The sequence below is a fragment of the Hakea prostrata genome, chromosome 5 (genome assembly GCF_041222555.1).
Source record: "Hakea prostrata isolate BN-2017 chromosome 5, UWA_Hpros_2, whole genome shotgun sequence".
In the NCBI taxonomy this organism is placed as follows: Eukaryota; Viridiplantae; Streptophyta; class Magnoliopsida; order Proteales; family Proteaceae; genus Hakea; species Hakea prostrata.
Genome location: NC_142604.1, coordinates 38,425,361 through 38,448,938, shown reverse-complemented (window position 1 = coordinate 38,448,938; position 23,578 = coordinate 38,425,361). Strand labels below are relative to the sequence as shown.

The 23,578-nt window shown below is 40.1% G+C and overlaps 1 protein-coding gene across 1 annotated transcript in view; it reads left to right on the top strand.

The window, feature by feature from the left end:
• Positions 1 to 2,970: 2,970 nt before the first annotated feature.
• LOC149015925 (WAT1-related protein At5g64700-like) overlaps positions 2,971 to 23,578 on the top strand; it is a 45,384-nt gene continuing 24,776 nt past the window's right edge. The window contains exon 1 of the mRNA XM_089156329.1: positions 2,971 to 3,340. Within this exon, the coding sequence (XP_089012455.1) occupies positions 3,141 to 3,340 (200 nt within the window). The 5' untranslated portion in view covers positions 2,971 to 3,140. The remainder of the gene's footprint in view (positions 3,341 to 23,578) is intronic.

The following is a 23,578-nucleotide window of genomic DNA, read 5'->3' as shown; positions in this document are numbered from 1 at the left end:
GCTGCAAAATATTTTTGTCATGCCATTGCTTTGTCTTCTCCTTGTAGATCTTCATATTCTCATAAGCTTCAAGGCGAATTCATCTAATTCATTCAGCTGTAAAAAACGTTTCTCTCCAGCTGCTTGAAGATCAAAATTAAGCAATTTTGTTACCCAATATGCTTTATGCTCCAACTCCACTGGTAAATGACATGCCTTTCCAAACACCAATTTATAGGGAGACATACCTATTGGAGTTTTAAATGCTATCCGGTAGGCCCAAAGTGCATCATCAAGTTTCCGAGACCAATCCTTTCTATTCAAACTCACTATTTTCTCTAAGATCCTCTTCAATTTTCTATTGAAAATTTCAGCTTGGCCATTTGTTTGAGGGTGGTATGTTGTAGCAATTTTGAGAGTAACCCCAAATTTTGCTAATAGAGAAGATATTTGGTTGTTGCAAAAATGCTTCCCTTCATTATTGATAATAGCTCTAAGAGTGTCAAAACAGGTAAAAATATTTTTCTTTAAGAAGTTCAGCACAACCCGTGCATCATTAGTTGGGAGCACTACTGCTTCCACCCATTTGGATATGTAATCAACAACAACAAAGTATAGAGGTTTTTATGAGATGGAGGAAAAGGTCCCATAAAGTCAATGCCCCACATATCGAAAAAGCTCAACTTCCAAAATATTTTGTAAAGGCATTTCATGGTGATTTGAGATATTTCCAATCCTCTGACATCTATCATAGCTTGCAACAAAAGATTTAGCATCTTTAAATAAGGTAGGCCAATAGAAACCTGATTGAAGTACCTTTGCTACAGTTCAATTCCCTCCAAAATGACCACCATATGTTGAAGAATGACAGTGATGAAGAATGCTAGAAATTTCGCATCTTCAGGGATACAACGCCTCAACATTTGATCTGAGCATAGCTTGTATAAGAGTGGCTCATCCCAATAGTAATATTTGACATCAGATAGAAACTTCTTTCGTTGTTGCCGATCGAGTTAGCTCTGGAGGCAAGATATTAGTTGCTAAGTAATTTACAAAGCCAGCAAACCAAGGCAACTTATCATCATTAGTAACAACATAGAGTTGCTCATCTAGAAAAGTTTCTGAAATAGGAGAGTGATCATCTTCTGAATTATTCTCAAGAGGTGCTAATTTGGACAAGTGATCAGCAACAACATTTTCAGTTTCCTTTTTATCTCAATCTCTAGATCAAATTCTTGCAATAATAGCACCCATCTAATGAGCCTCGGTTTAGCATTTTTCTTTTCTATCAAATACTTGGTAGCAGAATGATCTGTATAAACAATAACTTTGGAACCAATCAAGTATGATCTGAACTTATTGATATTTATTAATAGCTAAAAATATAGGGGTCAGATTTCACCATAACTAAGCATTCCCACCCTTTTATCCCTCTTTATAATTTGACAAATATTTTTCTGATTGATAGTCGAGATTCCCTTCATTATCTACTAGTCTCTCTCGAGTACTAATAAAATTCCCTCAATTGCTAACCCACTATATTTCTATATGGGTTAAAAAAACTACGAATTCATTAAATTCTATTAATTCCCATGTAACAATTACACAAACCATGTAAGTATATCTCTATCCTACATGTAATTCATGGCTTTTACTCCAATGAACTAAACACATAAATCCCCTCTCAGTTCATTATGATTAACAAATCAGTTAATTACTGACCAATTAATCAAAAGCATGAAGAATAGAAGTAAAAACTCAATCAAATGAAACAATATTAAAAATTATATTGATGAATTCAAGAGTGGAAATTCGAAGATAGGTTACATTTGATCCCAAGAAAAATTAAATTAGTTCATACTAGAAATTAAAAACATTATAGAAGAGTTCGAGAAAATTGAAAGAAGATGAAGAAAAACTTATTCCCAAACTTCAGATCTCCAAAGCCAACCAACGTCTCCAAATTTTGTCATTTACGCTCCTCCAAAGCTCCAAGAAGGTTCTCTATGCTCTTCCAAAGTTCCCAAAAACGTCTTCCCCTCTTGCTGGAGTATGCTCTCCTTTTATAGAGTAATTTCTTAAATTAAACTCAGAGTTTGAATCAAACTCGAGTTCCTATCTTGATTTAACCAAGGAGTGTTTTGATGTACAAATCGGACTAACGTAGAGAGATCAAATGCACAAATCCACCGTTGGATTTGAAGACCAAGAAGTCGTGAAGCTCTCTTCCAAAAATAGGCTCGATCGGACACCGGATGATCACCTGATGAAGGGCTTGATCGAAACTGGACAGAGACGTTCAAAAACGAGATTTTCTATCTTCCTTAAATTGGATTCTTTTTCCTCTTTTCCCTTCTTTGATCAAATCCCAAATAGGAAATAAAATATAAAAGCATGCAACGACTCATTCTCTCCATGTTTTTACTTAAGGAAGCTTCCAGAGTGCACTGTAACTTGATGTACAATACTTTCCTTTTTTGGAGTGGAATAAAATCCAGTTGGGTTCCATTACGACTCTCTTTACAAAATTTCTCAATAATACCCTTGCAGATTTGTTTGATAATTTCCTACATGTAAAAGTAATAAATCTTAATTAGAATTTGTTAGGAATTATATATAATCACCAAAATTATAGAAATGAAAGGGTGCAACATTTTCATTTTCATATCATATTAGGGTAAATTGATATAAAACAATTGTAAACACATGAAAATATAGTAAATTAATCGTCTAATATAATATGCATGAAATCAACTTATCACCTGCTAAATTGTATAATAAGATTTCTTGGAGCGTTCAGCCAAGAAATTTACAGGGTGTTCAGCAACCCCGTCCTTATATGGCATTATTATAGTGTTTACTCAAAAGAAATACTACTTATATGGCATTATTATAGTGTTTACTCAAAAGAAGTACTTGACTTGCCCACCCAGTATCATTAGTTTACATTGTCATCGATCGAGTGTTTAGCAACCCTTCTACCACGTGCTCGTCTTAAAGTCTGCTAAACTCCTTATCAGTAATACTTCCCCTGGTGTTTATAATGTTTTCGAGTGTTTAGCAACCCTTCTGTGGTCCAAGGCTGATCAAGCTATCTTCTCTCATGGACTAACGGAATACCTGCAAGTGAAGGTTTTGAGATAGAAGAAGTAAGCAGAAAGATGGAGCTTAGAGGGGCTTGGTTATGGTTTGATATGTGCAAGCCTTACGTCTTTCTTACTTTAAATGGACTATGCATCGCACTGTACATGATTCTCATCCAATCCGTTCTCTCTAAAGGTGTTAGCGCCCTCCCTATTGTCGTCTATGAGCACATTATTGCAACCATGGTTATATCTGTTCTTGCCTTCTTAGTTGAAAGGTACTTTCTTCGAACACTTGGTGGTCAACATCTTTCTTTACATTCATTCTGCTAGTAAGACTTATCCTCCCGGTTTATGCAATCTTAGAATATTTGCAAAGTGCTTTATTTCAGAAATGCATTTCCTTAATAGTAAGCCAAATTGAAGTAGGCAGAAACAGGCAGGTAAGGACGGAAATGGGTTTTAGTGTTCACAATAAAATTTACATTGCAAATGCAGAATTTTGTTTCTTAGAAAATTTTTTTTTTGCTCCCACTATAAGTATAAGCATTTTCAACATATTGGAAATTAATAGCCAAAATTTCACCTTGGTTTTTTAGTAGTCTGGATCTTGGGTCCCTCATACCTTTCCATGAAGGGCGGATCTCTAAAAATTGACATGGTGGGCCAGAAGTGGGTCCATTCCTAAATATGTTGTTGAAGAGTGTAAGTAGAGCATAGTCCTCTACTTGCACAGATAAGAGAAACGTGGCTCTTCTTTTTTTGGGTGGAAAATGACGTAGGTAAAATTTTACATCGGCCGCAAATGGAGTTAGGAATAGAAAACCCAACCTCCAGTCAAAACGGTTAACCCAACTAATTTCTAACCTTGCTTTGTTATTTATTGTAGGTTGGATAACTTACAAATTCTAGTGCCATTATTGCATGAATTGTTTTGTGGGTTTGGCTCATGAGATTTAATAACTTATAATCATTTTTCTAGAGTTTTTTACATGGCACCCACATGAATAGTTATAAGTTAAATGGGGTAAAATTACATAAATGCCCTTACCCTTATTTAAAATATTTAAAATTTATCCAAATGCCCTCTAGACAAGAAAATGACATACTGCCCCCAATTTAATACCTTCCATACCCAACCCTTAAGTGGGTGAAGGGAGAACTACCTACAACCCCACCGCCTCCCCCTATTGGCGACTAACTGCCTTCACCTTTTCCTACTGGCAACCACCCTACCCCCAGGTCTTTTAGTTTTGAACTCTGCAATTTTTTTATTTTTTTTTTGGATAACCAACATTACTCCCACTAGACCTCGTAGAAGAACAAGAAGAACTCCAACCTCCATCACTGCTTTCCTCCGCCCACGACAAAGCAGTAGTATGATGAAGATGAAGATAGAGATATCGCCAATGATGACAATGACAAGCTTTTCCTCATGAATCTCTTCTTTGGGTCAATCATTTGTTGAGTTCTCAAAGGAGAAGATGAAAAGAATGAAAAAGGAAACCCAGAGAAGAACCAAATTTCTATTCATTCTTCCCATTGGAGCTTGATCGACTAAATTTCTATAATTGGATGGATCCATCATTTGATGAAATTTACATTAAATAGGTAATCATAATTATCTTGAAACCAAGTTCTATATACTGCAACAACCCTTGGAATATCTTCCTTCGGCAACTTTCTCTCTCCACCTCTTAATTCGCTGTGAAGGATGACCCAATGTCCGAACAAGCAAACTCCCAAAGAAACTTGAGTAAAGAAACTTCTCTTTGCTTGTACCATATCCAGCATTTATATCGGAGCTATCAAACCCTTAACGGAGATTGTTCCGTAGGAATCGAAATAGGACCAATGCATTGCATCTTGCCTCTGCTTTTGTCACTATAACATTTTAGTTATCTTTCGGAATTTTCAGGTTTTGACTTCAAAAACAGAGACCATGGAAGTTTAAATTTTGTAATTTGCTCTAACCTTCTCCCTTGTTTATAAATTTTTCTCAAAGTAATGGAAGAATGGGTTTTGTTTTATAGGCATTTCAGGCCAAACCCCACCATTCCCTACTTGAAACATGAACACTCCATACCCATCGGACCCCAATTGAACACATCGCAATAGAACTCCACTTTGGATTGACCCATTGCAATTTAAGGGTTAGGGCTTAAGCACAATGTTGCTTAAAGTATTACACCCTAAGTATCTAGATTGGAAAACTCAGACCGTTGCTTCCAGCTAATATTTATAGACCAACACTAGATTCTACGGTTAGTTGGACTCTCTCATAAAGGCCCATTACACCATTGGATCATAACTGATCCAATGGCCTATATTAGAACATACGTTGGGTATAACTAAAATACATCAACCATATTTGAGTATGACTTAGATACCTCAACAATCTCCTCCTATGTTCTACATATGGCTCTAGCATCAGTCCCAAAAATGTAATGTTCAAACTCAATACAAAATCATTCATAACTTTCCAAAAGAGGATAATTTTCAATACAATCCAAAAGAACACTTTGAATCAAAACATGAATTTTAGAACAAATCTAAACCCAATCTAATTAGAAGTTCTTCTTGGAAGTGAATTACTTATTCTCACAAAGAACAATATAACTGTTCCTAGCATCCTTGAATGATTTACTCATAAAGTGAATCATCCCCATCAAGATCCATCCTGACAGCTTTGATTGATTTTACTTGTCAAGTAAATCTTTCCACCAAGCTAGAGGATTGGATTCGTTCCTCCATTTTCACCATCCATTGCAAATTTATCAAAATATGAATTCAATTATTTGTTTAAGTATCTAGTTCAATCAAAAGAACTTAGTACAACTCACATGATGACTGAAAATCATTCGCATTCTCATCAAGTTTTTATACAAGAACAAGATCTAATGGTCTCTTTTACAAAGAACCATTCCATGTTCTATTTGGAATGTTAGAGTTATCATGTCCAACATAATTATTGGTTATATCATCAAATTTGAAATGATAAACATTTCTATGGAAAACATATCATCAGATGTGGAAAGATACAAAGATAATAATAGTATCATCGAAACATATCAACAATTTCCATATTCCTTGTTTGGAATAATAAGGTAATCAAGCTTCAAACAAAGGTTGGTATATCATCAATGTATAATGATTTCACAAACCTTTATATTTCACAATCTTGCCAAATTATCTGAAATATGTAAATTTTTTATGAATGCTAACTATGACTAGATGAAATTTGAACAATTCAAAATAACATTGTTGTAATGTGAGGAATTGCTCATCTAAAAGTATATTATTCACAAGATCCCAGTAGGATATTTATAGTTACAACCTAGTTAAGTCCTATAATAAGTAGGAAATGAAATATAGAAATAAAACTCTAGACTTATGAGGAAATATAATCTTATTCTAATTAGGAAACCTCAATCCATGTTTTCAACACTCTCCCTCAAGTTTGAGCATAGATATTTATCATGCCTAACTTGCTCATAATGTAATTGAATATCTTCTTGCTCAAGCTCTTTATGAGCACATCAGCTCGTTGCTCTTTTGAAGTAACAAAAGTGATATGGATCAGCCCAGCCTCAAGCTTCTCTTTCATTAAATGTCTGTCAATCTCCACATGCTTAGTCCTATCATGCTGTACTGGGTTATGAGCTATGCTGATTGCTGACTTGCTATCTGAGTATAACTGTATAGGAACCTCCATATCTGTCCCAACCTCTTGAAGCAGTCCTTTAAGCCATAGTACCTCACAAATGCCTTGAGCAATTGCCCTAAACTTGGCCTCGACACTGGACCATGCAACTACAGCCTGTTTCTTGCTTCTCCAAGTCACAAGGTTACCTCCCATGTATACACAATACCCATAGGTAGACCTCCTATCATCTAGACATCCTGCCCAATCTGCATCTGTATATGCCCAAATCTTCAAATGTTCATGAGCTGAAATTAAAATTCCTTTTCCTGGAGTAGTCTTCAAGTATCTCAAGATCCTATATACTGCATCCAAATGTCAGGAATAGGGATCTTGCATATACTGGCTAACAAGACTAACTGCAAATGTGATAGATCAACTTTCTCACTAATTTTTGATACCTTATCTTGTCAATTGGTTCTCCTACCTTTGCCTTCAAGTGTAGGTTAGGCTCAATAGGAGTCTCAGCAGGGTTACATCCTAACATTCCAGTTTCCTCGAGAAGATCCAATGTATACTTCCTCTGGGATAGAGATATACTGCTAGTAGAATATGCCAACTCTAAACCTAGGAAATATCTTAGTTTTCCCATATCTTTGATCTCAAAATCAGTTCCCAAAAAAGTCTTTAATGCTGAAATCTCATCCTCACTACTGCCTATGATCACAATATCATCCACATATACTAAAAGTATAGTAGTGTGGCAACCATCTCTTTTAATAAACAAAGTGTGGTCTACATTGCTCTGCTTATAGCCATTAGATATCTTTGCCTTATGGAACCTTCCAAACCACGCTCTTGGAGATTGCTTCAGCCCATATAAAGCCCTCTTTAACTTGCATATTTTCCTATAAGTCTCTGTAGTAGAATACCCAGGTGGTATATCCATATATACCTCTTCTTGGAGTTCTCCATGCAAAAAGGCATTCTTCACATCTAATTTTTGTAAACTCCACCCTTTATTAATTGCACATGAAATAATAGTACGAATTGTGTTCATCTTGGCAACAGGGGAAAATGTCTCCTGGTAGTCAACGCCATAAGTCTGAGTGAAACCTTTGGCAACCAATCTTGCCTTGTACCTTTCAACAGTTCCATCTACCTTGTATTTGATCACAAACACCCATTTGCACCCAATAGTCTGCTTTCCTATGGGCAAAGTCACCAAGTCCCATGTTTTGTTTTTTTTTTTTTCCAGAGCTTGCATTTCCTCATCCATAGCTTCTTTCTAGTTTGAGTGAGATAATGCTTCCTGCCAAGTGTTAGGAATAGAAGTAGAGGACAAAGAGGAAATAAAACTTTGAAATTTTGGAGATAGAGACTGATATGAAACATAATTGGAAATAGGATGTTTGGTGCAAGTTCGATGCTGCTTTCTTAATGCAATTGGTAAGTCTAAAGTAGGATTAGAAGAAGGGTCAAAGACAGACTCACCTGGAGGAACGGATTGTTCAGGGCTAGGAACCAAAGCTTTTGACTGGCTTGGTTTAGAAGGGGTCACTTGTTGCTTTTTTTGATAGGTCTTCAAAGGTCTAGTCTTCCCCTGTATATCATCCACCAACTGTTCATGTCTGGTCATTCCATCTTCCAAAGGAGGATCATCTGTAGGAATCTCAGGAGAAATATCAAAAGGAGGAATTAACATTGGAACATCCTCACTAAAACTCTCCCCCTGAAAAGGTGTAGGGGAAAAAAAGGAATTTGATCCTGGAACACAACATCCATAGAGACGAAAAAACAACGAGAACTAGGATGAAACACTTATACCCCTTCTGTGTAGGAGGATAACACAAGAAAATGCACTTTAACCCATGAGGATCTAACTTTCCATGAACATGGTGGTTCCGGACAAAGGCAACACATCTAAGAACCTTAGGTGAGACTGTAAAGACTGTTGTACCTAAAAGAACCTCAAGGGGACAATATTGGTCTAAGACTCGGGAAGGCATTCGATTAATTAGATATGCCGCAGTAAGAACAGCTTCACCCCAAAACCGTAGAGGCACATGCATAGAAAACATGAGGGAACGTGCTACCTCAAGTAGATGTCTATTCTTGCGTTCGGCAACCCCATTTTGAGGTGAAGTGTCGACGCAACTAGATTGGTGTATGATGACATGGTTTGCTAAGTAGGAAGGGAATGGGCCACTCAAGTACTCAGTTCCGCTATCCATACGAAGGATTTTGACTATCTCCCAAAACTGAGTCCTAATCATATTATGAAAATTTTGAAAGCACGAGAAAACGTCACTTTTTTGGTGAAGTAAGTAAACACATGTGGTTCTAGTACAACAGTCAATAAAGGTAACAAACCATCTATGACCAGATACAGACACGATCCGAGAAGGACCCCACACATCAGAAAGGAATTTTACTACGATTATCTAAATTAGGTAAACATGCCTGGTCTGTTTGGCCAAAATATATGCCTCACAATAAAAATCATTTAAATTGCACCTTTTAATCATATCAGAAAATAATTTGGACAAAATAGGTAAAGGAACGTGGCCAAGACGACTATGCCACTGTAATAAGGTAAAAAGTACAGGGGAGGTGGAACTAAAGACCGTAGAAAGAGCTGATGGGGACCCATCCATTAAGTAGAGCCCCCATTTCTGTCTACCACTGCGAATCGTAAGCCCTGTTTCCAGGTCCTGAAACACACAATGAGAAGGAAAGAAAGTTATTTTGCAGTTCATATCACGAGTAAGGCTACTAATAGATAAAAGATTAGCCGAAAACTTAGGAACATGCATGACATTAGATAAGGTAAGAGAAGACAAACAAATAATAGATCCTTTCTCAGAGATAGGGGAGAAGACCCATCAGTCGTTCGAACATCCTGAGCAATAGGGACAGATGAATAAGTATGAAACAAAGTAGAAGAGCCTATCATATGGTCGGTTGCCCCAAAGTCGATTACCCAGGAGGGATAAGTCAAATTGACATTGTGACAACCAAAAATACCTGTGGGGATTTGTGGATCAATAGAGGGATCAATGACAGAGACTATAATCGTACTGGAAGTCTATATGGGAGAAGATGAGTCAAGTCTGGACATCAATTGGCGAAGGTGTTGGAGCTCATCTGAGGAAAGAGGTGTTGGAGTACTCAGGGTGTCAGAACTGGCTTGATTTGCAGATGTTTGATTGCTGCCCTTGATTCCATTTCTAACTCCTCCACGGAAATTTGTTGGACGTCCATGCAACTTCCAACACTTGTCCTTTGTATGACGCTCTTTTCCACAATACTCGCACTTTACTAGGGGGCGAAAATTACCAGAACTAGATTTATTATTGCCATAACCAACCACCAATGCAGATCTATCATATGTTTGAGTGTGTACCATAGCTGTCCTTCGACTGTCCTTGATATCTACCATGGCATAAGCTTGAGCCAAAGAAGAGAGTCTCTCTCAAAAGGATTTGTCTGCGAATTTGATCAAATTCTATATTCAATCCTGCCAAAAAATCATAAACTCTCTATTTATCTTCCCATTGTTGATAGGTGATAGCATCTTCAGCATTCTTCAGTGTAAACTTCCCATAGAAATCTAAAGTCTGGTAATATCCCCAAAGAGTGTTATAGTACTGAGAAAGAGGAAGGTCCTTCCGCTATAACTGATTGATTTTCCGTCAAATTTCAAAGCACTGTGCATCATTGCCAACTATGGAGTATATATCTTTAGTAACTTTCCAAATAGTTGTCGCATCAGGAAGGAGAAGATAACTCTCTACTATGGTAGATTCAATGGAGTTGATGAGAAAACCCATAACCAAGCATTCATCTATATACCACTCGGAAAGTTGCAAACCAGGTTTGGAAGGTTGTGTAAAAGTCCCATCAAGATGGCCAGTAAGACCACGAGCACCAACAGCTAGGGAAACTGAACGAGACCATCTAAGATAATTTGTCCCATTAAGTTTCACAGTGGTTATCTGAAGCGGAGAAAACACACGATCCTTATGAATGGAAGACATGGGAGATTCTTCAGATGTACCAGATAAAGGAGATATGGGATCAGCCATAATTACAAGGAGAAATTATTCAAAAAGTCCTTGAACTTTTTCAAAATTTACACAAAAGTCCCCTAAAATTGTTGCAAATTGCAAAAAAAATCCCTGAATTTTTTTCAAAATTACAAAAAACCCCTAAAATATTTTCAAAATTATTCCCACTAATTCACGTGAAAAGTATCTCCTCAGGTTACCTCCAATTGGTATATTGTTGAGTCAAAGTACGCTAGGAAATTTCCAGGAAAGACTGGAGGGACACAATCGGTCCGCTTAAATAACATACTCCTTAGACAAAATTTTCCTAGACATGCACTTAATCACCCAATATACAGTTCCAGGATACCAGAAAAAGAAAACAAACACGTGAATAGCGACTTAAAATTTTTTTTTCTACAGTACCTCTGTAGGATAAAAACAAAACCTTACTCTAATACCATGTTGTAATGTGAGGAATTGCTCCTCTAAAAGTATATTATTCACAAGACCCTAATAGGGTATTTATAATTACAACCTAGTTAAGTCCTATACTAAGTAGGAAAAGGAAATATAGAAATAAAACTCTAGATTTATGAGGAAACATAATCCTATTCTAATTAGGAAACATCAGTCCATGTTTTCAACAAACATAAAATTGGATTAAGACTTATCTATTCATATGGTCTTTAACCCCATCTCCCCCACAATTTTGAATGTTTGATTCGTATTTCAATGCCTTTGTAAGGGCATCTGCCATGTTCTATATCGATCAGACATCAACTAAAGTAATCACTTCTTGTTCTATTAGATAATTCAACACAACCTACATTAACTTAATTTATCTCCTCTTACCATTAAAGAGTGAGATATTAGCTATCATTGTTGTTGCTTAATTATTACAAAATAAATTTTTAAGTTAATCAAAAGAATATCCATGATCAGATTTTTTATCCACTATTTGTCTTATCTCCTCTTGAGGCTAGAGAATATAATTCTAATTCCATAAAAGATAGAATTCAAAACAATACAAGTTTATATCTTGGATTTTCTTTCAACAACCACTTCACATAGTGTAAAAATAATTACTAGTAGATTTGTTGTTTCTATTTTTGAGCAATAAGATGCATCATAATTATCTTTCCAAAACTTGAGGATGTCCAATTTAGAGAAAAACATAGTTTAAAGTACCCTTAAGGTATCTCATTAGTCTTGTAAAAACAAACCAATGTTTTATACTAGGATTACTAGTGAATCAATTCAGCATACTTACTGTATAGGCTATGTCCGACTTAATACAATTTATTGCATACAAGAGACTACCAATCAGTTTAGAATGATCTGATTAATTCACAATTTTACCATCATTCGGCACAAGCTTTTGTTATAATCATATGATGTCTCTATCAGTTTACATCCACTATATCCCCATCTAAAAAGTAGTTTTTCAATATAGCTAGATTGGCTAAGGATAATTCTTTGCCTAGAAAAACTTATTTTCATGTCAAGAATGGTGTTTACAACACCAAGATCCATCATGTCCAATTTTTTAGCTAAGTTTTCTTTGATGTCACTCACTACAGAATGATCATAACCAAGAATAAACATATCGTCTAAATATAAGTAAATATATAATTATGATCTTATTCGACGCAGACGTATAGTAAAAGCATTTATCAGAGTTTATTCATCTTATAGTAAAGACATTTATCAGAGTTTACCTTTTTACTTATTTTGTCAAATTTTTTGTGCCATAATTTAAGTGCTTATTTAGGATCATAAAAAAAAACTAGTTATTTTATAGTCTTTATGTTTAAAATCTTTCATGACATACCTTTCAAGTATTTGTTCATGTAGATTTTATAATTTGTATATTCTTTGTTCATATCATTCATTCTATTGGAATCTATAAAATTTAAAACCGATATGAATCACTTAATATGAAACAAAAAAACTTAGAGACATGCCATTTTTAGAGAGAGATAGAAGATGGGTGATGGGATTCTTCCTTCACCCACCTAAGGGTTTAGTAAGATCATTTTAAACATGTTAAATGGGGTAAAGGCATTTAGGTAATTTTATCTGTATTTAATAGTAAAATTTAATTTGAGGTAACTTTTAATTATACATGTGGTGACACGTAATTTTGGATATAATATACTAAATGGTCACTAGTTTTACCCAAAAATAGTGAGTGTCCGATACAAAACTCTTTTATCTATCATACCTTGTGTCCAAGTGATGCGTCCAAAATCTGCTCAGCCCTTGGATCTCCACGTGATGTCCTGCAAAACGAAAGCGTCAGATGTGGCCCGACCGCTGGGGTCGGGAGTCCACCTCCGAAGGCTAAATCAGTTGATGAACTTAATCACAAACGGCTCTGCTAGAAACACAGAGCTAATGAATGAAGAAACGGGAAAGGTGATCTAGATAGCAGGACGCTGATAGTTTAGGTCTATCAGTATGTATCTGAACCTGAGTATCAGATAGTATTCTCCTTGATCGATTGATCCGTCCCTCACCTTGTATGGTAGTGAGGTTTATATAGAGTGTACCTTCGAATCTCCTTCGTTGGATGCACTCGAGCCTTCTTCGGGTAGTCGCTGGATCTCATTAGTAAGATCCGTTGAGCGATAGACTTCTACTAGTTTGGGCTAGAAGAGGACTCCTGAGATAACCGTTAGGTTATGCGATAGTTATCCCTTTGATGATGATTATCCGCAGCCGTCGCTTTGAGTCTGCTTCATCATCGTGGTGATTACCCTAATCCATAAGTAAGATTAGGGCACGCTTGCAGCTGAATAATCTTTCTTCTTCAAGAGAGCCATCTTCTGATCCGGTTCGCTCGGGAGCGATTCGGTTTTCTCCGTCTCGACGGGGTCGGGGGTCGGACCAGGTATGAACCCGGTCCGATCATAAACTCTCCATATCACGAGCCCCCGGACCCAAGCGTTCGGTCGATCTCGAGGGCTTGGTTTTTAACTGGGTTTGTCGTCAGGTGATGATCTCTGCGTGCTTCATTAAATGTCATATCACATTTAATGCGGTGGTCACTTTTCCTCGAGCGTTGTGAATGTAAGGCCACATGTCTTTGTTGCGCTTGATCTGTCGTGGCTCACGTCATCCAAGCGACGGTTTCCGAACGCCTATTTCGGATTCGTGAGTTCAAACTTTCAAAACGTCTCCGAATCTTGATCGTCAATTTTGAATCAATCTCGATCGTTCGGATTCCCGAACACTCGTGCGGGAGTTTTAAAAGCGGTTCGTTGTCTTCGTAGGTTTCATTCTTCCCGTCTGGAATTTGAACCTTTGTCGTCCCGCTTTCACGCCTTCCCGCTCTCAAGCTTCCGTCTCACCGAATCGGTAAGTTTACTGGTCTTTTCTTTTTGTAGTTTATCGAAACAAGTAATGGCGGACGATAGGGCTTCTTTAGTACCCCATGTTGGTGATAGCAAGTGATGCTTTTGCTTCTCCTACTCCCGAACAGTCGGATAGTGATAACAAAACCCTAACCGTCCTCTCGGGAGGAGTTCGCTGAAGTTTCTCAAAAAGGTTTTGAAAGAAAAACCGAAACTTCTCCCCGTCCTTGTGGAGTCCGGATCTTCCAAGATCGTTGATTCCTCTAGGCAACCTCAAACCTCCGGGTCCAATGGTGGGCTCGGCTCTGTTCCCTCCATTTATAATGGAGAAACTCTTCTTTCCACTGTCCAAGATTTTGACCTTCCTTCCTCATATCAGGTTAGGCTCCCCACCCTGATGAGAGGGTTGATTCATCCCTTCCGGGTGAATTTTCTCGTGTACATAGATACACCGGAAAGCGGGGTTCGCTTTCCCTTTTTTAATCCTTTATTTTCCGCAGCTTTTGAATCACTGGAACATTTGTCCCGGAATGCTCCTCCCCAATAGCTGGCGTCTCATCGTCGGCTTCTTGGGCTTGTGTTTTGAGCTTGGCATCACGCCATCTCTTTCTCTTTTTGTACATTTTCATGTTCTTTCTATCTCCCATCCTCCCGGATGGGTCTTTCTTTCCAAACGCAATAGGGCTGAACTTGATTGGAGGGGCAGCATCCTTGCCAAAGGAACTTGCCCTTCTAACCACAAAAGATGGCGCGAACGATATTTTTTCTGTCGAGCGCCTCCATCAGATCTTAACTTCCCGACCACCTGGAGGAGGTTTACTTCTTCGTCCGAAAGTAACCGGGGCCTTCCCTTATCCAAAGAAGACGAGGCGGCCATCAGGAAGATCAAATCCATTCCGTGGTATCAAGAGATTAATGGATATGAAATGGAGTATAACTCCATCCTTCAGTACTGGGGCTTGGCTCATTGTGAGCTTCTAACCATCATCCTTTGATTTGACTGAAGTGATATGTCTTGAATTCTGATTCTTGTCCTTCTTCTTTGCAGTGCCTCCCAGAACGAACCCTGAAAGCCTGCGGGTGAAGGCCGCTAGAGCCGTTGTGACAGCCGAGCAACGATCGCCCAAGGTCTTGACTGTAGATCAAGAGGCTTCTCTTCCCTCTCCCGACCCCTCTTACAGGGGTATCAGGAATATCAGGCCTGCAGCTGATGCTTCGGGTAAAGGGAAGAAACCAATGGTGGAGAGGGCCACCGTCTCCTCCTCCGTCCGAACCAAGAGGAGGCATGACACAATTGATGCTCCCTCCAACAAAAAATCCAAAGCTTCGACGGATGGTGAGGAAGTCTTCCTCCCCCAGTGGACCCTGAAGATGACCGACAGGGTCACTCGGGATCCCGAGAGAGCTGCAGAGTGGAGCTCTCTCGCCTTGCTCCTTCGATCGCCGGGAGTTTGAAGCCCTGGATGACACCTCCCTTGTGAGTCAATCTACAAGGTAACGGTCTTCTTGCTTATTTATGTTTTCATAATTTCTTATGACTTCTTCTGATGTCTTCCATCTTCCCAGGAATGCTGTGTTGAGTTTTTATCAACACATGGAAGCATTGAGCCGTGTTGGTCGCACCAGCTCCTTGCTGCAAACTTGTGAAGAGAAATTGGCCAAGGCCAATTCTGAAATAGACCAGCTGACTCGCAGCCACCGTGGAGCTGCAGAAAAAGCATGAGGAAGAAGTGACCTCCCTCAAGGAAGCCCTTGAAGCTTCAAGAATTCGTGTCTCTCGCTGCCGAGCGAGGCCGTAGAAGCAAAAGGCAGCTGCCACGTTGTTTGGTGACAGCCTTGAAATTAAGAGTAGGGATCTCGAAGAACATCTGAAGTTGGCAATCCCTAGCAAGCCTGAGCATATAAAGCCAAACCTTCGGAAGGAGTGCATTCGGAAATACCTGAACAGCGTACCTTTCTTCGAATTGCTAGGTTTCTACAACATTCAGGCTTATCGCATGGGGCAGAACGACGTTTGGGAGCAGATCCTTGGAACGATCCCTGACTTCGACACTGCTCCTTTTCGTGAGGTATGCCACCCGGAGGTCTTCGGGAAAGTTGGTATGGATCTCCCAGACTGGGCCCAGGGAGTAGATGATCCTTTTCCAGCTGACCCTCAATATGAGGCATATCTAGATGACGAGCCGGCACTTCTAGAGGAGAAATCACAAGCCGAGTCTCAAGTTGTTGCTGTAGAGGATTCAGCCGATGACATTCTTGAGGAAGGCTCTTCTCAGGATCCTGAGAAAAGTCATCCCGACCAGGGTCCCTCGGGCAACAATGAAGAAAAGGCTTAGGGTGTTGTTCCTTTGTAAAGATGTACCCTCATTTTAATGAATAGACATTTCTTTATTCATGTTGACCTCAAAATTTCCCCATCTCTTGCCGAAGTATTGCCTTGAATATCAAATTATTAATGATAAAACTTATCACTTAACTCTTCATTCCTCTCCGAATAATGATCTTGTAGAAATATTGTGAAGATGCGTTTCGGGAAGATGCGTTAATCTTCCCCACTTCTTCATTTATTGCAAAGTCCGCACGTTTCCCTTCTGCGAAGTTCAAACGTTTTCTTGCTTTTGTGTACCATTCACTGTTTCCAATGAATTGGAAATACCTCCATTATTTTAATGGCAGTGCAACGATTGGAGGTTTCTCTGCATCAGGTGCTCACTTCCACATGTTTCCATGTGGCATCCCTTCGACCGTTGATCTTGCTTTTTGCGGATTTCGAAGCGTCGTTTCGATCTGGGTCGTCAGTTGTCCTTAGCCTTCAACCGTCGTCTTATACCTGAGGCTATTTAAAGCCTTCGTGGGTACTCTCCATCTATCCTGACTTCTGCAAGATAGATTTGCTAAAGTGCCAAAGCAACCTTTCGTCCTTCGGCTTGCCTCTGTATTCCTCGTACTTCGACGACAGCTCTATCCATTTCTGAACAAGTGAGTTTTTTGATTTCTCATCTCTTTCCCCTCTTCTCCCCAAAGTAAACTGCATAGTAGTTATACTTGGGGTTTAGTTTGTTGGTCTGTCAGATGCTTTAGAAAACTAGGGTTTCCCCATTGTTGCTGTCGTTTATTTCTGTACTGATACGGCTGTTTTTTTTTTTTTTTTATAGTGGCTCCCAAGATCAACCCAGACTTTATCAGAGCAAAATCTCGCAAGAATAGCGTTCCGTCGATGGTGATTGGGGCCAGTGCGGTGGTTTCAGCTGGTGAATCCTCCAAGCGTAAGGCGACTGCTGGCGGTGAATCTTCAAGTCAGATTCCTGCAGCTTCTGTTGATGCCGCCCATGCACCCTCTTTGCCCGAAGTGACCGCTTGTCTTTCCCAGGAAGATCTTGATCACTCCGTTGCCGATGGTGCTGGCGGCAATCCCGCTGGTGAGCTCGCAGGGAGCCTATCGGTGCACCCCCGAAGGAGACTCTTCGGGCATCCGAGGCAACTATGTTGGCGTCCGATGAAGGTGTGGCCCCAAAGCAGGTGCTGCTCCTATTTCTAACTCTAGTGCTTGTTTGGCATCCTCCTCCTCTCCTTCTGAGTTGGAGGATTTTGCCACCAGGAAGCGCCGTCGGGTGACAAGTGATGCAGCTCATCCTTCTCTTGATGTAGCTCATCCTTCTCATCCTTCGACTGAATTAGTGTCAAACGAGTTTGACAAAGCGTTGTAATGGTGTACCGCTGCTCGAATGACTTCCGAGAGCGCAGCTTCTTTCCAAACTTCCAGATGAAGTCTTTACGAAGTCACCGGTGATGTAAGTCTTTCTTCATTATCCTCCCGATTTTGAAAAATTACTTTTCCGCTCCTCGCTAACTCGAAAGTTGTTTGCAGGAGTCTTGCTGGTAACTTCCACAACCAAGTGGAAGCAAGCACTAGACTCGTGAGGTTGAGCAATGAAGTTTCTAGGCTTCCGGGAATCTTTGAAGCTAAAGATGTTGAGATTGCTCGCCTTCGGAATCTAGCTTGGGAGGTGGCAGGAGAAAAGAATTCGATGATTGGTCGTCTTCGGTCAGATTTGGATGATGCCAGGGAGAAGATCCGGCGACTGGAACGGACAGTTGGAAAGTCAAGAGCTAAAGGATCTAAAACATTACCCGAAAGGCAAGTCGTCGTTCCTTTGCCCGAATCCCTTCCAACCGATGTTCGCAGAGCTTGCGTCTTCAAGTATTTACACAAGAAGCCTTTTGTTGATATGCTGAATGCTTATAACTTGCAAGCGTACCGGGATGGTGAGAACGAAGTATGGGAATCAATATTAAGGAAAGATCCTCATTTTGATACGACTCCCTACAATGCTGTTTGCCATCCTGAAGTATTTACCAACCTGGGTATTCCTCCTCCCGACTGGACCAAGGATAAGATTGATCCTCCACCTTCCGATCCAGATATTATGCAATATCTGGAAGATTCTCCTGTTTATTCTCCGCTGGAAGAAGTCAATTATGACGAGCTCGTGCCGAATGCAAGTTTGGTCGAGGACCATTCTTCTCCTGGACAAGCTGGGCAAAGAGTATGAAATTGCAGAGGATTTTATGAATATTGAAATATTTTTGTAATCCTCATTTCTTCTTTTCCTCACCAATGGTTGACTCATATGTTTGTTCTAGCAAAGTCGCGTCGATCTTGTATAACTTGTTAACAGTCACCTGTAATGACTTTCTTCTTTGATCAGAGATTATATCCAGCTCTTGTAATTGTTTTGATACTGGCCTCTTTGGATCTTCTGAAGAAATAAGAAATTACTGTATCTTGAACTTTGCTAACCACTTGAATCGCCGTTGCATTAGGTCTTAGTTGTCTGAAACAATGCCTACACTTAAGGATTTCCGGAGAAATACAATAAGTCTGAGAATGAACTCACTCGGGTTTTAAACCGATGCCTTATACTTAAGGATTTCCGGAGAAATACAATAAGTCTGAGAAGGAACTCACTCGGGTTTTAAACCGATGCCTTATACTTAAGGATTTCCGGAGAAATACAATAAGTCTGAGAAGGAACTCACTCGGGTTTTAAACCGATGCCTTATACTTAAGGATAATTCAAAAATTCAATAAGTCTCGAAGGAACTCACTCGGGTATTAAACCGACGCCTTGCAAAAGGAACTCACTCGGATTTTCATCCAATGCCCCGACTTAAGAAAGTTCGAAAGATTTTCCATAAGTGTTGAAGTGTTGAAGGACCCACACGAATTTTCATCCGATGCCTTATAGTTGGATCTTGTTCTTGAATGTGTTCTTGAATGTGGTGTATGATGCCCCCCAATCAAAAGATAGTTTGTTGAAAACCAAAAATTGCATTGATTGAGTTGAAAATGATTACATCACGAACAAAATTGAAATCATCTTCAAGGATAAAACTTTTTGAGATGCCTAGCATTCCACGAATGATCCAATTCTTTTTGGGAATCAATGTTCTTCAGCTTGTAAGCTCCTGAACCGACCGGTTTCACAACCATATAAGGTCCTTCCCAGGAAGGGTCCAACTTCCTTTGGTGACGCGGGTCGGAAGCTAGGGTGTTTCTCAACACCAAATCTCCGGCTAAGTACCGACGATTCTTCACTCGAGTATTATAATGAGACGCTATCCTTCTTTGATAATGTTGAGTTCGTGCTATTGCCTTTGCCCGAACTTCGTCCAACAAATCAAGACTATCAAGCAGTCCTTGTTCATTTGCTTTTTCCTCGAACTCACGATCCCGTAACGTCCCCGCCATTATCTCCACCCGTGCCAATGCTTCGGATCCATATGCCAACCTGAATGGAGTTTCTCCTGTAGGTGTTCGAACCGTAGTTCTATAAGCCCACAAGACATTATATAGTTCTTCGACCCAAGAAGCTTTGTCACTTCGAGTCTTCTCTTTATTCCTTCCAATAGGCGTTCGGTTAGTAACCTCTACCTGGCCATTGCTTTGGGGGTATGCCACCGAGGACATACGATGCTCGATCATATATGTTCCACGAAATTGCTCAAATTGTGGACAATCGAACCGAGTACCATGGTCAAGTGACAATTATTTTTGGAATCCCAAAGCGATATATGATTGATTCAAGCACAAATTTCTCCACTTTTTTCTCGCAATTGTCGCCAAGTGCACTCGGCTTCTACCCATTTTGTGAAGTAATCAATTGCTACTATCGATATATTCCCGTCCGCCCAATGCCTTGGTGAATTTACCCATGATATCAATTCCCCACATTGCAAAGGGAATAGGATTTAGAATTGAAGTCATAATTTCTGCCGGGCGCTTCGATATCGGTAGCATGAATTTGACAAGTTACTACATCGACGAACGTAGTCCATAGCAGCTTCTTGGATCTTAGGCCAATATAACCCCAATCTTAAAATTTTGTGGGCCGGGGCTCTGCCACCCATGTGAGCGCCACAAATTCCTTCATGAACCTCAGCCAAAGCTGAGTTTGCTCCTTCGGGGCCTATACATCTCATAAGGGGTCCAGCATAAGATCTTTTATATAGTCTCCCATTCTGAATGACAAATCTAGCTGATCGAATCTTGATCAACCTTGCTTCTACCGGATCCTCGGGTAACTTGTCATCTCTTAGATATTCAATTATTGGATCCATCCAAGAACGTTCGCTTCAATATAAGAAATTTCTTTCTCATGATAACTTGGAAAAGTTACCTCTTCAATGTAGACCGAAGGGTCTAGATTCTTTTCCTTGGCATTGGCTAGTCGGGATAGCTCATCTGCCACTGAATTTTCATTCCTCAAAATCTGAGATATCTTCAAATTTCGGAATTGGTTCTGAAATGCCTGCACTATCTCCCGATATTTTTGCAAGCGTGGTTCTTTAATGCCATACTCCCCTTGGACTTGGTTGACTATAAGCTGAGAATCACTATAAATAGTAACATCTGCAATAGCTAATGCCTTTGACAACCGAAGTCCTGCTATTAGGGCCTCATACTCCGCTTCGTTATTACTTGCATCAAATGCGAATCTCAAAGCACATCGAATAATAAATCTTGCTGGACTTTTTAATAGAATTCCAGCGCCTGCTCCATCTTTATTACTCGAACCATCGACATATACCTCCCAAGTGGTTGGTATAATGGGATCCTCAATAGTGGGTTCCACTGGTGCAGTAGTTTCTACTACAAAGTCGGCTAATGCCTGAGCCTTGATTGCAGTCCTGGGCTTAAAGCTCACTTGGAACTCACTTAGCTCAACCGACCAGGATACCATCCTTCCAGACAAATCAGGTTTGTTAAGAACTTTACTAAGAGGAAAAGTTGTAAATACCTCAATTGGATGAGCCTCGAAAATATGGCCTTAGCTTCCCGGCGGCCATCATGAGAGCCAGAGCCCGCTTCTCAATCTGCGAATATCTCGTCTCCGCATCCAAAGAACACGTGGCTTACATAGTAAATCGGCCACTGTTTCTTATCTTTCTCCCGAACAAGTACCGCACCGACCGCGAAAGGGATGTCGCTAGATATAGCTGTAATATTTCCCCTTCTCTCGGCCCGGACAGGATCGGTGGTTGTCCAAGTGCTTCTTTTAATTCCTCGAAAGCTTTCGCGCACTCTTCAGTCCACTTTGCTTCCTTATCGCCCTTCAGGTCTTTAAGTGCCTTGAAGAAAGGCAAACATTTTTCTCCGCACTTGGAGATAAATCGATTTAAGGCAAGCAACTCTCCATGTCAAACATTGTACATCCCGAACGGTTTTGGGAGCCTCCATATCAATCGAGCTTGTATTTTGGCAGGATTTGCCTCAATTCCCCTCTCGTGATACCATGAAACCCAAGAATTTGCCCGAGGAGACTCCAAAGGCACATTTTTCGGGGTTCAACTTCATTTGATGTTTCCTTAGTATCGAGAAAACCTCAGTCAAATCTGCAATGTGATTTGCTTTTGTAAAGCTTTTCACCAAGCATGTCGTCAACATATGCTTCAACGTTCTTCCTATCAGCTCTTTGAAAATCTTGTTGACGGCCCTCTCGATATGTTGCTCCCGCATTCTTCAGGCCAAAAGGCATGACCTTGTAATAATAGCTTTCACGATCAGTCATAAAAGCCGTATACTTCTCATCTTCCTTATTCATAAGGATCCGATTATACCCCGAGTAGGCATCCATGAAACTTAAAGTTTCATACCCCCGCAGAGCATCTATCAAGAGGTCAATCCGAGGCAACGGGTAGCAATCTTTTGGGCAAGCTTTGTTTAGATCCGTGTAGTCCGTACACATCCTCCACTTCCCATTCGCCTTTTTCACCATCACCACGTTGGCCAACCAAGTTGGGCACTCGATTGGTTCTATGAAACCAGAATTTTTAAGTTTTTCAACTTCGTTCCGAATGGCTTCATACTTTTCAATAGAGAAATTTCTTCTTTCTCGTATCACTGGTTTCGCCTTAGGGTCTATCCAGAGTTTGTGCTCTGCAATGGCCCGATCGATCCCCGGCATGTCCTCAGCAGACCATGCGAATAAATCCTTATTCTCGTTGAAGAAATAACTTCAATTCATCTTTAAACTCTTCCAACTGCTTCGACCCGACATAAGTAATCTTTTTCGCATCCTCGGTACACAGCCTGGATTTGCTCCAGCTTTCTCCACTTGGTTCGGGCCTTTGCATCTCCGTCTCTTCCCGATCATCTCGAACTTCTATGGGGAGGGCAGTAACCTTCTTCGGACCCTCCTTGTCTTTTAAATAGGCAACATAACACCGCCGAAAGATCTTCCGGTCGAGGAGACTTGACCGATTCCCATATCGTCGGGAATTTTATCTTCGTGTGCTTTGTTGAAACAATAGCACCTATTTTGGATAAAGATGGTCGCCCAAGAGTCATATTATAGGCTGGTAGTTCTCGAACCACCAGAAAAATTGATTCGGACAGTTGTTTCTTTGGGAAAACTTCCAATGGAAAGATCCAACCGAACCGATCCTTCCGCTACCGCAGATGACCCCGCAAAGCCATATAGGTGTGTTGATGAAGGTTTCATCAAATCTTGATCCACCTTCAATTTTTGATACACTTCGTAAGAAATTAGGTCAGCTGCAGACCCTGTATCAATCAATACTCTATGTACTTCCCGTAGTGCAATCTCTACCTTGATGACTATAGCATCATCATGAGGTAAACAAACATCTCTCTCATCTTCTTCGCTAAAGGTGATAGAATCTTCACCATTAAGCTTCTTCCGCTTCTCGCGCCTCTCCGGCTCCAACAAATTTGGATTTGGTTTTTAAACTCCGGAATGATTCGGGCTCTGGACCCCCGAAGATGGTAAGGATCGGTGACCGAGTAGCAGCTTCAATCACCTCCTTGCCTTTTTTGGACTTCGGGGCCTCCCTTGATCGTTCCGAACTAACCGAACGATTCCTTTTAGGAGCAGCCGCACGTGGCCCGCGTGGCTCCTCCCTTCTCCCCGCTAACAAAGCTCGGACAGATGTCCCCGAGAT